This window comes from Chroicocephalus ridibundus, chromosome 1 (genome assembly GCF_963924245.1).
Source record: "Chroicocephalus ridibundus chromosome 1, bChrRid1.1, whole genome shotgun sequence".
NCBI classification, from domain to species: domain Eukaryota; kingdom Metazoa; phylum Chordata; class Aves; order Charadriiformes; family Laridae; genus Chroicocephalus; species Chroicocephalus ridibundus.
In genome coordinates this window covers 73,703,707-73,719,214 of record NC_086284.1, presented here as the reverse complement: position 1 = coordinate 73,719,214, position 15,508 = coordinate 73,703,707, and the positions used below count along the sequence as shown (strand labels likewise).

Genomic DNA, 15,508 nt, shown 5'->3' with positions numbered 1-15,508 from the left:
ACTTCTGGCCATGATTCATCTCCTGTTGGACAAATTGCATTTTTCTGTCTTTAAATGCAGCAAATGATATTGTTTTCTTTATTGTAAAGTTATCTGTACTTACATATCATCAAAGATAAGCTTTGTCCTTCTGCAGTCCCTGGGTGTGCTGGACAGAGGTGACCAAGACTCTGTTTGGGACTGGGGCTTATTGCAGAGAACATTTTCCGAATTGATGTGAATTGCTTTCTAGACAACAAACAGCAGAGAAGACATTGAGGAATTGGCTACTAACTTCAAAAAAGCATCTAATAAACAACAGGGAATCTTTGCATTGTGTTGTAAATTGACAGTTAGTTTTCCCTCCTGTTTCATCATGGAGTATGTATAACTATCCTGTCACCGATAGCCACAAATTCACAGATATTGCTCAGAGCACTTTGTAAAGGGCTGGAGTTTCAATGTGATATACTGAAGAAATGGAGCTGAACTATCAAAACACTCTGAAACACAGTAAGTGAAATTATTAAAGAATAGATCTGGTGTGGTCATTTAGAAGATCAAGTTATATCTCTAGTCTTCAGCTTCCCAACCAGCATTGTCCCTTGCCTTGGGAGAGCAAGGCTCACTTGTTTGACTCGTTTCACGCTGCGCTGCTGATGTGCCTGTGTGGCATGAATTTATAGCCTGAGGTCCAGGTTTCTATCTGCTGTAGGTCTCCGATCAGCTTGAAAGATCACTGTTCTGCACCACGGTGGAAGCACAAGTCTTTTGGCAGTGTCTCACACATTCCCTCAGCTGCAGCTCTGCTCTTTACGTGGCCTCACGGGCCCTTCGTCCTACCGAGTGACCTGTTGTGTGGGCTACCATGCACTGGCACAGTGCGAAGCTGAGGGCCCCAGGTTGCTTTTGGTTGATAACCACTGGCAAAAAACACTGTTCTTTCTTTGTCAGGTGACAGAGAGAAACTCAATAGGGAAATGGAGAGAAGCTCAAATGGATAAAAGCCACTCCCTGGCTTGAGGTCTCTAACAGAAATTTGAAGGACCTGGGCATGCCAGTTAGGTGCCAGATAGGACGATGGGATAAAGCAAAGTTAACTTTAACATGTATAGTTCATGAGCTCTCATCTTCTATATGGCACATCCAGATCAGTTCAGCAGGCTCAAGTTTTCAGATGAATAACTGGATACATAAGAATTTTATTGCAAAGGTTGTTAAAATGTTGACCAAATGGTGCATTGCTAGCCTATGCAGAAAATCTCAGTGAAACACATTTGCTAAGGGTGCGGATCATAAAGCAATCACCTTTTACTTTTGATTTCCAGCACATTTGCCTGTGAAGCAATTTAAATTGTTTTCAAGATACACAGTAAAGAATCATATCATTATCATTCTGAATGGGTTATAAACCTCTAAACTTATGTTTCAGAAGTTAAAATGTTTAAAAATTTACATTTAATCCATGAAAAAATAAATTAATGTCTATGATTAGTTAAAATGCCTTTTTATTGGAGTATTTTAATGTAATTAATTTTATTGCAATTTACCAAAAGCATCTGTGAGATATTCTATTGAAACACACAGTCTATGATAACTTGTTTTTTAAAAAGTGTCCAAAATTAAGATTATGGTTACTACTTCCCCCTCCACTCTCCAAAAAAAAATATATATTTAAGTATAAACATATATGCTTAACATACGCTGTGGGGCTTGTTATCCCCATAACAAAAGTGTCCGGAGGAGACCACTGCTACAACTTAGGTCGTTTGTTTTCCTGAAAGCTGCTTAGGCACTAATACTTAGACTTTTGACGCCTCTTATGTATCAAATAACAAATACAGCAAATAGATATAGGATAAAATACATAAATGGTTTTTGTAGCAAGGAGAGGAGCATGTGCCTTTCTAGTAGCACCAGAGTGCCTTAACAGCTTGACTAGAAGCTCCAGCAGTGGACATCAATATGATGGTACCCAAATTGCTACTTCTAGGTATTTCACACAAAGGAGAACAGCTTCAAAGGAGGACATGACAATATTCTGCCCTTGATCTTCTACTGGCAGTGTCCTGTAGGCTGGAGGGTAGGGTTTGATTTTGTGAGGTGAGAGAGAAAAAGATGTGAATTCCCTCAATTAGAAGAGCTAACAGGCTCTTTACTTCAGCATCCTAATCACAGAACTCACACATAAATGGGGGCAGCATCTACTCTTCTCTCTCTGTGCTCTGAAAGCAGTTGCTACCACGTGGTGTAGTGACATAGCCTTATCTGGAAAAGCGCTCTGAACACATTTAGCGTGAGCAAGACTCTGATAAATATCGGAATACCTGGGCTCTGATGGAGCTGAGCTGTGTGGCTGGTGCTAAGCTGTTTACCAGTGTCAAGTGTTAAGTAGAAGTGTCTGAGAAAGTTGGTTGTAAGACATGTAGGAGAATGTTCTCCCCGTCCCTGGAAATGTTCAAAGTCAGGTTTGACAGGGCTCTGAGCAACCTGATCTAGTTGAAGATGTCCCTGCTCATTACGGGGGTTCGGACTAGATGACCTTTAAAGGTCCCTTCCAACCCAAACTATTCTATGATTCTATGATTCTAGGAACTTTTTTGCAGGCACACTCATGGTTAGGCAGCGGCTGAGTAGAGGCCTTATGCACCACGCTTTTGAATGTAGGGGGCTTGCATCGTGCCCAAGCAATACTCTGGAGGTCAAAAGCCATTTGTTTCGGGCCATTAGCTTTTACCTTTTGCTTATGTAGCCTTTGTTATTTGCCCATTTTACAGCCTGCCCTCTTTCCTTACTTCTGTGCCTTGCTCAACTCCAAACCAGAAAAACTGAACTTACAATACAACATTTATTATTACAATTCTTTTGCATAACATTCTGCAAAACTATCACAGACTGCAATACAAAGTGAAAAATATACAGCTAGGCTTTATATCGTGAACAGCAGCATAAACTTACATTTAAGTCTCCAGGATGTGGCTGCGACTGGATTTCACCCTTATGTTTTTTGCTGGAGGAGATGGAAGGTAATAGACTGCTGCCATTAGGTCTGCTGGAGGAAGTTAAATCATCGTTGGAGTATTTGTGTTTTGATGCATCAGAGAGGGGAGAGACGGGTGACCGAAGCATTTTCTCATTTTTATTTATTGGTATTGCCAAGCTGAAAATGGAAATTACAGTAATGGAGTGTCACAAAGCTGGCTTTGAGAAAGGTAAATGTTTTATATATTACCAAAACTTTGAATTTAAAACATGCTGGCAGGATAAAGTCTATTGGTATCTGGAAACAAGCTTACAGTATTGGGACCAAGAGTTCATTTACAAATTTGTATCATGTTTCTCCTCTTTTCCTTCAAGGCAAATTGTAATTCTGGAGTTAATACAAAGTCTGTATCAGAGTACTTGAAAAAAAATACAGAGATAAATGGCCACTTGCTCACCATTTCTTAAGGGATAGCTGGAGACGGAGATTAGGCTCTGAAGTGTAAGTTCAGGTTATGGAGCCCTATTTCACCATTACAGGTGACAATTTATAAGCCATGGCAATAAAACCATATGTGAACTAAAACAGGAAATGTGTTTAAAGATGACTGGCTTATCTTTGTGCTCGATGCCCAGCCTTTGGTAGCACTGTTTATCCTAATCTAACACAGATTTTGAAGACAAAGAAAGATAGGCTGGTAGTGCAGATAAAAGGAAACATATGCAAACAGTAGATGCAGAGAAATGTGAGCTGCTCCGTCTTCTAAAGAAGAAAGCTATAACACACACAGTATTTTCAGCTTTCATTTATTTGGGAGAAGCTTTGGATGAGGAGAAGTCAGGCAGACTGTAAAAATATGCCCAGAAATAAACTTCAAATGCACTAATTTGAAGAAAATATTTAGCTGATAATCTTAAAGCAACACACACAAAATAAAAGGTTTTTTTTAAGGAGACAGTCTGCATTAAGTCTAAAACTGTGATTAAGGTCAGACAGACTATTTTAACACAATACCTTTCCCTGTCACATTCCCCTTTATTCAGCCTATTACTTTTTATGGACAATTCTCACTTCTTTATAGTTACTGTATTAGACAGTATACACTTAATGGAATCACAAAAAAGAATATGGTACAAACTATACTTTATTTCTGCACATAATTTCAAGGAACAGAGCTAATTAAATGTGCTCTTATCATACATTCCTCCATTTATCTGGCAAGTCTTTAAAAAACTAGCTGTGAAAGAAGCCATGAATCACAATTCAGAACCTTTCCTGTTTCCCACAGTGTAGTACCTTTAAAACACAACATCAACTGTTTTCCTTTAATGACCAATGCTGTTTACAAAAGCAAGAATCAGAGTGTGTAAGATGGACAACTGTGCCCTTCTTCTCCCCCTAAGAAAAATAAGACCTTTAGCACTATTTTGAATGTGCAGGCTGATGCTGTCATTCCCTTTCCTATTTTCAAACATAAATCCGTGCCTTGGCTAGCCATATTTATACATCATTGTCAAAGTGCGGGCCTAAAGCATCCAAGAGAAGCCATAGCTCTTCCGAAGTGTACCCAAGCCTCAAAAGCTTGGGCCAGAGCTTGTGAGAAGTAGCTGCAATTTCCACTTGTGTTGCAGACCTTATACGTTGCCTTTGGCCCATTGCATAGGGCCCACCTAAATGTATTGTGAGCAGTTAAACTGCAGCAGCACCACCATCTTATACTGAGAAGCCACGCAGAACAATTTGCAGTGAGCCATCATCTGCTGGGACTGGGCAGACTGTCCCAGCAAGGACAGCGAGGTGAGGGTCAGTCTCTTTTCCCAAGTAATAGGCGATAGGACAAGAGGAAATGGACCTGAGTTGCGCCAGGGGAGGTTTAGGATGGATATTAGGAAAAATTTCTTCACTGAAAGGGTTATCAAGCATTGGAACAGGCTGCCCAGGGAAGTGGTTGAGGCACCATCCCTGGAGGTATTTAAAAGACAGGTAGATGTAGTGCTGAGAAACATGGTTTAGTAGTAACTTGGCAGTGCTACGTTAATGGTTGGACTCGATGATCTTAAAGGTCTCTTCCAACCGTAACGATTCTATGATTCTATGACTGTGGCATCTGACATAGGTGCAAGATATTTGGGATATCTCTGCCTGACACGCCAGTCCTTCTTGTCAAACAGGGCCTTGTTTAGTCTGCACCTCAGATTGTAATTACACAGTAGAAAATGCTCATGTCTGAAGGTGTCTTTCCTCCTGTCTTTGCTACCGGCCCTCAGTTGTGCTGACAAAACTGTCTGTGTGGCTCTCCTGGGAGCTGAATACTAACAACCCGGAAAAAAAAAAAAAAAAAAAAAAAAGAAGAAAAGAGTTCTGGTTTCAGACAAATTTCTTCAGTGAACTTGCAGGAGACCCTCACAGGTAGCTATGGTGGCAAAACTGGAGGGGGGATCTGCCAGCACGAGCAGCCGCCCGTTGCAAGAGGGACAGGAGGTCCTGAGACCTGCACTGCTGGTTTAGCTACAGCCTCAGTAGCCCATCCTCAACTGTGGGAATATTAACATTTGGTGTCATGCCCTACAGTAGCATAAAACACAGAAACATCTTGGAAGCAGAGCAGACCGAGGAAGAATTAGGAGGCAAATATACATTTAAGACTTTCTTCTTTGTTTCTTTAACGTACAGTTGCTACCAGGAGTACAGAATATAATGTCAAGCAAAACACAAATTATTGTCCTGCTTCCAGGAAGCACAGAATTAACCCCATGACATAGCAAGCTGTGACAGCCATGCTATTCTCTGAAAATGAATGCGACGTAAAACATATGACACTGCGGTAACAGGAATGGCATGCCTGCATGCAATCACCCACAGTAAAACAAACTGTTCTGGGTATTGTTTTCACTTTATGAAACATATGTGACATGTCAGGACAAAAAAATTGAATGCACATTTTTGAATAAGCACTATATATATTAGTTTTCTCCATGATTTTTTTTGGTATTAATGACAAGAATTGCTCAAACTCATCAGCGATGCGTACAACAGAAAAGCCTAATACAATTAATACAAATATTCTCTAATTTTAGCAGTTTCACCCCATGAGATACCCTGATGCTACCAGAAAATGATTTTTTTAAAAAAAATACTGATTACCAGCATGTACTAAGCAGCATGCAGCTGAACTCTGAAAAGATGCATTCCTAAGTTTGACTGTTGGAAGTCTCCAGAGATGCTCAGTATGATTGATCCAACATTGCTAAACCATGCCAAATAGCAAATGCAAAATATTCAGAATTTGTTTTCATGCCCTGCATCCTATGAAAATGTCATTGTTTTTAAAGTCAGAGTTCCTTGTCCTAAAATACTGAGCAATTACACAGAATAGTTTGCTTGTAAAATCAAAAATATTGGATCTCAAATATATTCTGGAACTGAGTATTGCAGGCATTGTTTTGAATATTTTTCTCAATCTTTTCCATAGAGCTTACAGGTAATTGTATTTATACAGTCAAACTTGCGGTTTGAAACTCGTAACACTGTAAGGCTATAAGACGGTTGCCTACGTGAACTGGTACCTACAACACAGTGTCTGGCAATACGTCTCGGACAATCGCATCGCTCTACCTAGAATTACCGATTCCATGAATCTCACACTCGCACTCACAACTTCTTTGTGCAATAGTACAAAAATGCAAGTATATAAATGTGTCAGGAGCAGATAACTTGTTCATTAAACCAGAAGTAAGGGGAATGCAGTGGGAAATTTTTCAACATAAAATGTGGTAATTAAAAAATAAATCCTATTAAAGGAAAAAATAACACATGGCATTAAACTGCAACTAGTTGTATGACGCAGTGGTAAAAAAGAAGGAAAATGCTTACCTATTTTCATTCATATTGCAGTGATTTGCTGTTGTGATGCTGTGGGCAGAGGCAGCTAATCGTGAAGAACTCTCTCGCTCTAAGTGAGTCTTCTTGATGTCTCTGCACTCTTCCTCATTCTCACACTGAATGAAGAGAAAAATAATAATCTTGTAGGTTTGGGATTTACTAAAGATCCAAAAGTATTTCAAAAAGTCAGGGGCTGGTATTTTCTGGCATAGTGGTATTAATGAAGACACTTTCTTTGAGTATATAGCTAGCAGGGATCAGAGACGATTGGTCCATGTCTTAAAAAAATAAAATCTTAAGAGGCAGTGTTCAAACAAAGGAGTAGGATAAAAAACTCGAATTGTTTCCACTGCTTCCTCACTTGCCCCTTGGAATATTTTTTCTGTATATTGCCCTCTTTGCCCATCTCATTGTGCACTTTTCTCTTGCCTACTCTTTAACCTCATACCTCCTTTGTCTCTCCCTCTCTTTTCTTGCCATCAGTGACTATGCCTATACCAGCAAATCCAACAGATCAGCAACTGGTCCTGAGACCAACCAGCATGGCACAGCTTGCGTCCATGCACTCATCTCGCTCCTCCTGCAAACCAGGGTATGCCACATTCAGATTGCCTTTTCAGAATGGACCTTACTCCAGTCCCAAGCGAGGGCCAGCCACTGGCTGGAAGAACAGAAGTTGACCCAGGCCAAAACCACATTAGCAAGCATGTTAACAGTTAAACAAAGCTGGTGACTGTGCCACTGCTTGGGACTGCACCCTGGCCCTATCTGGCCTGGTCAATGTTTCCTGCCACTATTTAATTTTTTATTATGTTCCTTAGGTTCTGTCATCGGCTCCCAAAGGCTCTGCTTTCCCAGTTGCCTGCAAAGTCCACAGTCTTTTCCACTTCTAAAAGTTCTCCAGCTTCCAGTGCTGGCTGAGTTTTACTTATGATCTGTTGATTCTACTCTATTTATTGCCTTGCTGCATGGCAACAACATTTTCTGTGTTACCCAGTGCCAGTGTGGGTGCTGCTACGGGGTTAACACCGTAGCTTACACTCCACAGGAGTGAAGATCTTCTCGCATCTCAGTGCCTAACCATCCTCCTCTGTCTCTACTTCGCCTGTGCTCTTGAGATCATGACAGAGGTGGAGGTGATAAGGGGCTCTTTCTAATTTTGCAGTTATGCCTGATAATCCATTCTTATTAGTCTTATCCATAAAGTATTTTGGGAAGAGGGACCACATGCTCTGAGTTTGCATAGCAGCTGTCCTTATTCCCACTGAGGGCCTTATTCCAGGCTGAGGGGCAGTTTGGTACTCCATGAATGCCTTGTATTTATTACATCACTAAAACCACAACTGACAGCAGTGCTTTAAGACAGAAGAGCAAAAGATAATATGTGCCACAGAAAGTCAAATTAAGCATTTCTAGAATGACTGCATTTATTTTGCTCTTCTGTAGTGTCCTGTTTCCTTCTGGGTGTACAGCTTGGCACTATCACACTAGCATCTCCTATGGCCTAAACCATAAATATTTAGTTTCTGCCACTCTTTCTTGACCTGTTTCCCATCATTTTGTACTGTGCAATTACTTCTATGCTACTTTCTAAAGAAAATGCAGACAAACACATCTTAAAGCTTATCAGGGCTCTCTGTTATGGCTCTATCAGTGGTCAGAGCTGGGTTGCCACCTTTCAGATACTAAAAAAAGAACCAAAAATTGAAAAAAGATAAAAAAGGAAAAGACTGCTTTAGATAAATGATCCTCAAAAATGTACAGATCAATCTGTACATGTACAGTAGCTCAGAGGGTGACAGATGACTGCACAGTAAAACTGTCCAGAAATTGGGCAGATGGCAATTCCAGTTCAGAGTGACTTTCGGGGTCAGATCAGTACAAACGGACCAGAAAGCCTTCTTGGTGGACAGCTGTGGCCATGGGGTGGACGGGGCTTTCTCCTCGGCACCACCAGCGGCTCAGAAAGTTTGTGGGAGAGGCAGGGCGGAGGGGTGGATGTGACCAGAGCGATGTGTCCACCTGTCTGCTGTGATGGTGCTGCCAGGGAGGGGGCAGCTAATGGACTACACTCCCACTTCTACACCTGCCCGAGAGTCTGGGGGTAAAAGGGGGCCACTGGGGTGCAAGGGAAGCAGGTTGCAGAGCCAGGCAGGTCACAAGGTCTCTGCAAGCACATCCCCCATGAAGCCAGGACTGCCTGCCAGCACTGAAGGGCTTGCCTCTAGTTGACAATCTGAGGGTAAAAAAGATGCTACGTCTCCCTTTTCCACACATGCAGTGACACCATGCAGACCATGACAAGATAGCCAATAGTTGTCCCTTTGCGGACCTAAGCAACACCTCCAAATGCTCAGGTTTTGGGAGAAGCTTTAGGAGAGAAAACTATCCTACTAAAAAGGCAGTGCCTTTGCTAAGGCATGGAAAGCCGTGTGCCAGCAGTGAACACCACCTCCAAGGGGCTGTGATCCCTCGCGGACAGGAGTTTCATCACCTCCTGGGATGACATCTACCCTGGGGCTTGGCTGGTTCCTATGTGGCGAGCGGGGACAAATCCCAGCTCTGAAGTGCCAGCCCAGAGAAGACACCGCCATCAAGCAGTGGATGCGGGCACAAGCAATGCTTGCCTCCCACTTGTTGGAGGCCTCCCCTACCCCCCCAATCAGTCCCCTTGAAGCTCACCTTGCGTTTCCTTCTAGATTTCGGTAAACCTTTCTCTGCGGGGGGGTCAGCACTACTACCCTGCGGGAGGCTGGCCGCCTGGCTTGCTCCGGCGCTCATGGCCAGCGGCTCTTCGGGCAAACGCTCTGGAATCCTGGACAAAAGAGCCAAGTCAATGTTGACCCACAGCGACTTTACCTCATCACTGTCTTTCAGAGGAGACAGGAGCTCATTCCTACCGAAAGGAACCAGGGTGTAAAACTGTTCCTCCAGCTCCTTTGCTATTTCACTACTAGTCCTGGCATTAATGGAGCCAAAGGCACTGCAGCCGCCGTGGGGTTTGCTGGCGGCGCTGGTCCCCGCGTCCTTGGCCCGCGGCTCGGCCCCGGCTGTGAGCGGCGCCTTGGGCAGTGGGCGCTCCTCCCGCTCCGACTCAGAGCCCGAGTCGGAGGAGGATGACGAGGACGAAGACTCGGTCTCAATGAACTCCTTGGATTTGGGCGCCGTTTTGCTCGGTCCCCGGGCCCGACGCTTCTCGCCTGCCGCGGCCGAGCGGGGCTCCCCTCGGCGATGCCCTGCTCTGCAGCCACCGCCACTGCTGCCACCGCCGGGCCGGGCCCTCGGCGCCTCTCCAGCAGTGCTTTCCAGAAAGCTGTGGCTTGAAGGAGGCTCCTCCACCCCGGGGCAGTGGGGGCCGTCCCCGGCAGAGGTCCTCTCAGCCCGCCGCGGTGCCTTCTTCCCCGCCGCCCGCCTCGAAGGCCCGCCGTCAGCTGCAGGGGGTGACTTTTGCCGGCCGCCTTTGCTGCCCGGGGCTTTGTTGGCGGTCCTGGGCCGCGGTCCGTCCCCAATGGCGGCGGTGACGGTGGTGGTGGCACGGCCCTCCCCACTGCGGTGCTCAACCGGGCCGGTGGCCGGGGTCTTCTCGCTCTCCTGCCGCTCCGCCTTCACGCGTCCGTAGTAGGGATGGGCCTCCAGCGCCGTGCCGTCATGGTGGGTCAGGATGGGTGCTTTGTGCGGGGTGACTTTATTCAGCCACTTGTCCAGCTGCCACTTGTTAGATGAGGGTGGCTCAGGCTGAAAGGGAAACAGATAGCAATGAGGTTAGAGCCAAAACCCTGCTGCCCTTACCCTGACGCTCCCTCAGGGACACCAAAACGCCAGGTCCCTCATGGTACTGCTGAGATTTTCCTCTGGTCAAGGAGCCACCCCTAAGCCATGGCAACTGCCTGGCCCTGGTCACCAGCCTGGGGTGCTGCCATGGTGGCACAGGGGGCTGGATGCGGTATTCCCAAAGGCAGGAGCATTGGAAGGAGGTCCCATGCCCAGCAGAGGTGTGTTAATCCTGGAGGTTCAGGCTCTTCCCTGCTGAAGCCAAGCTACAGATGGTCTAACACTGTGCGGTGGGACGGGAGACGTGGGGCATGCCGCGCAAGTGGGGATATTTTTGATTTCTGAATGAGGTTGGGAAAGAGGACGGCTTCAGTGATTCATCATTTCTAAGGATGATTCACACAGTGCTACTGGCACCGGCTTTACTGGGAAACGCTCCCAAGTTTTCAAATAGAAGAAAATATAATGGCGATAGGAAGGGAGGAAAACAAGGCAGGGGTATGGCTGTGGCTAAGGCAGGATAGCTAGTAGGAAACCTAGGGATATGTATTTTGTGTCCTGTGCCATTGCAACAAATAAAAATAGCATTTAAAAAGCATGCAGAGAGGCATGTAGTGGGGAGCTGGAGGGCTAACCAGGAGGTTCATGTAATCTGTCTGCTATTGACGTTATAATCCTGTGAGATCCCACAAACATTTGTTTTGTGGTGGTATTGTCAAGTGCTCATTTTGTGAGTATTGTGCCGCTGTTAGTTTTTCTCTTAGTTCCTGTCACAACATGATCAAGTTATAAGACAGCATCTAAAACATAATGGTGTTTGGACAGTGAAGAAGTGGGATAATTATGATTTCAAATGTAACCACAGCTCAGACAATGTTATTTCAGAACAATGTGCAAGCGTTTTCTAGTGCTTCTTGCTATCGGTAATTTGAGTGTAATAAAATGAAGAGGAAAGGCAAAAAAACCCCAAGAAATAAATGACGGGGTAGATGGCCAGCCATAATCCAACCCTGCAGAAGCCAATGTGAAAAGTCCCTTAATTTCCTTAACTGGAACCAAAATCTGATCCACTAGGTACTGCATATGAATAACCAAAAAGTGTGTCATGAGTCTAACATGAAAACCATCAATGCTCTGGAAGAAAGTTTGCTCAAGAAAGAATATCCACAGTCTCTAACTTAAAAGAGTCTCTTACTTAACTCCTTATTTAAAGTAGGTGCCTGAGGGTGACACAGGTTTCCTGCATAGCCAAGGGCGTTTCCAGAATCACCCACTGAGGGTTGTATTCACTCTACATGGAGCAAAGGCTCCTAAAATAAGCAAAAAAGTTAGGCATCGGAATTCATATGATACAAATATTCCTTCTTGCAAAAGCATCTAATTTACTCATCATCGAGTTAGCCAGTACCTGTGGGAAGTTTGCTGGATTTCCTTAAGTTTATTTTTTCTTAAGCATACTCCCTAATATCTTACATGAGGAATTTCTTTCCTGAGCTGTAAATCTTGAAAATGGATGGGCAGTATTTCTCTTGGATGAAGATATATTTTTACAACTCTTAACTCTTTATCGAAAATAAACAGCATTTTTTTGATTGCTGCTGAAAATACAGATAGATATGTTTGGTGTCATTCATTGTGCACCGAATTTACTAGATATATAGTAAAAGGTTGACTATACATGGAAGTTTTTCCACTGTTCAGGTGTATTTACGAGAAGGACATACATCAGAAGCACGTGGGAAAAAAATATACCTCTGCCCATAAGTATAGGTCAGCTTGGAAGTTCAAAAAAACTTCCAGCTTTTCCATTACATCCCATTCTGTCTCTTTATGTACCTTGTAATTCTTGAAAACAGCGGTTCACAAAATATGGATTTCAAGGGATCACAGTAAACCAGCAGAAAACAGTGATTAACTGCTACAGTGTCATAACTTGGCAACGTGGTACTTTCCTACAGTGATATGTCTGCTATTAAGGCAGAATAACTACAGTCCCACCAACCAATAACCAAATATGAAGTCTAATAAAATGGTCAGCAATATTGTCAGCTTTACTAATTTTGTCAGGAGTTTCGGGACGCTCGTTATTTTTTCTTAAAGCCTCAGCTTTCAGAATCATGGGCTTAGATGCACATCTGGGGATTATTTAAATAAAAATTCAAATCCTTGTGGCTGCTGAAAAACCCTGAAGAAGTGCCTGCTAAGAAAACCTTTTAAGATGCATCTGCTAAAAGTAAAAAGCCTGCAGCCCATAAGGTGAATTAAAAGAATCCAAATTTTAAAAAATCAGAATTTAAAAACGTTTCTCACTATTTTTGGGGCTCAATACAGTTTTGGAATATTTGAGATTTGGTGTATATGAGTGATGCCAATTCACTTTTGGAAGTAATTTATTCAATTGATTGCTCTAACTAAAAATTACTGTACTTTGAAATCATTTAAAAACCCAAGGTACCTTGCAAGACAACAAAATCACCACAGCCAAGAAAGAAGAGCAGGCCTAGTAATAAGGGGGAGGACTGGGCAAATTCACTTGAAAGTTTTCGCCCATCCACTTTGCATACCTAAATGCAATTATTTGTGGGAGGAAAAGAACATCCCTAATTCCTCCATCCACACCACCCCCTGAGCAGGTCACATACCATTCTATTGAAGAAAAGTTGGTTTGCTCCAAGTGGGACATTTTCACCAGCTTGAAAGGAGGGAAATATATATGAACATAAATCCAGACTGATGGTCTCCATCCTGTAGTTTTTTGTATCTTGGAAAGGCCTTGAAGAGAACTGGGCAGTTTTCCATTGGAGTAAAGCTGGTGGTGCCCCTGTGGGCAATAGCAAGAGGAATAACAGTCGTCTGGTGAAGCTAACTTGGAATGAAATATGGGTTTGGCATGAAAGCCCAAACCAGGAATCTTCACCAGACAAAGATAGTTCCAGGGACCAACGCACCACAGATGTACACATGTTCCAGGCTTCATCAAGAAACGGAAGGATGCGATACGCTTCCTTAAAAATTGTGGGTGGCTTCATCTGTACAACATAGACACCTATATCTGAGTTACTTAACAAGTTCCTTCTCCAGTCAGTGGACTACTCTTCTAGGGTGTGAAACGTTCCCTCTTGAAATAGATATCTGAAATAGGCCAGATGAGCTGGGCCCTAAAAACGTCTATTCCTCTCCTCCGACTGTAAAGGGGAGGCTGAGGTGATGAGCAGATGTAGGTATCTATAGTACAAGCATCCAAATTTAGGTGGGATGACTCCCACACAGCACATCTATATATCTCAGATTTCTTCAAGGCTACGAGTGTGACCAGAGTGCATGCATCCAGAGTGCAACCACAAGCGGCATGCAGCCAAAAGAAACCTTTGCCAAAACATTACCCAGAAACACTTTCTGGGGCGAAGGGCTGTTAAACAATGGAAGTGTAATGGGATCACTCTACTCTTGTTATTAAAAAAAGGGACCGAAGGTGCAGCTGATACTATGGTAAACTTGAAGCACGACACCACTTTCACTGAGAGATTAGATAGCCTATAAAACGTGCATGTACTTAGCCAACTGTGGGGTAGGACTGAGCTATCAGTCATCCCTGCAGTATACACAGCCTATTGTAAATCCACGTACTAATTTACCCTTATGATAACTCACTTGTGCTGCCCTGCTATCAAAGATTTCATTCAGGGCAATCCCCATACAAATGTGGTGCCTTTTCATTGTATTTAAGGCATAGATGATGATGATGATGACGATTATTATGATTATTACTACTACTACTTTATTGCTACTATTAGCACTGCTAATAGCGCTTTATCAAATCAGAACTGGAGATTCCCGTGTGTATATGTGAATCATTGAAAAAGAGGAAAAAACTTTAATGGTGGCGCACTAGTCCCAACAGCGGAGGCTGTAAAGGACATTGCATCTGGTGTGTGGGGCTGGCGGGGCCCAGGACAGAACACCTTTCTTCTGGCCTGCTTACTGTTGACTAGCCACTGATGCTTTGTCCCATGCGATGGCTTCTCCGCTTCCTTCCTGCCCATTCTTTCCTCTAGTCCTCCCTGCACAGTGGGAATTCCCAGTTGTCTAACCAGATTCAGCCTTATTAAAGGTCTGCAGGATAATTCGATGGAACAAAGAACAAACCAACCAAATTCTTTGTGAAATGTAGCTCTTTCTATGGACTTGACACCCAAGGTTTTTTTCTACCATCTGAAATAATTGCAAGGACAAGATGTCATTGTTTTCGAGTCCTCATTTATGACGTTAATTAAGGTCATGCAAAGAATTCATGACTTCAGCAAAGAACCAGGAGATAGAAGCCTCAGTCCCTTGTTCATAATTTCAGGTTTGGCAGTCCACAAAACTGTAACTACTCGCATTAAAGTCTGAGGCACCTTAATTTGTCCACCTCACTGAAATCAGTCTGAATGTTGTCTCCTGTTCTAGCTCAGCCATTTTTCTTAGTTTACTGCAGACATAAAGTGTAGACAGCTGAGCTAGTCACTACAGGCTCTAAACAGTCAATGGAAAGAAACAGGCACTTTTAGGGTGCAATTCATCTAATCTATTTTATATGTATGCTTTACTATGAGCTGCTTTTACACTCTTAAGAAACTGTATTTAGACACCTGAGAACAACACAAAGATTTCAAAATGAAATGAGGAAAAAAATACAGAAGAAATGAAACAGCAATTGAATTTCTATATAACCTCAAATGCAGAAGGCACACTGTCCTAGAAATAAAAATCTTTGAGTATATGCATATAGTATTTCAGATTATCGAAAAAAAAATAAATGAAGGCTTCATAATGGTCTGCAGTTTTCCACATTAAGTTACTCCCAACCCGGAAATATGGATATCCTGCTGAGCATTGTGCTGGAGTACTCAA

At 43.2% G+C, this 15,508-nt stretch overlaps 1 protein-coding gene across 2 annotated transcripts in view; it reads right to left on the bottom strand.

The window, feature by feature from the left end:
• AFF3 (ALF transcription elongation factor 3) overlaps nucleotides 1-15,508 on the bottom strand; it is a 338,460-nt gene that overhangs the window by 37,980 nt on the left and 284,972 nt on the right. For both annotated transcript variants that reach the window (XM_063339571.1, XM_063339580.1), the window contains exons 11-14: nucleotides 9,527-10,579; nucleotides 6,836-6,960; nucleotides 2,938-3,139; nucleotides 104-228 (exon numbers count right to left, since the gene is read on the bottom strand). In XM_063339571.1, coding sequence (XP_063195641.1) covers nucleotides 104-228; nucleotides 2,938-3,139; nucleotides 6,836-6,960; nucleotides 9,527-10,579 — 1,505 coding nt within the window. The remainder of the gene's footprint in view (nucleotides 1-103; nucleotides 229-2,937; nucleotides 3,140-6,835; nucleotides 6,961-9,526; nucleotides 10,580-15,508) is intronic.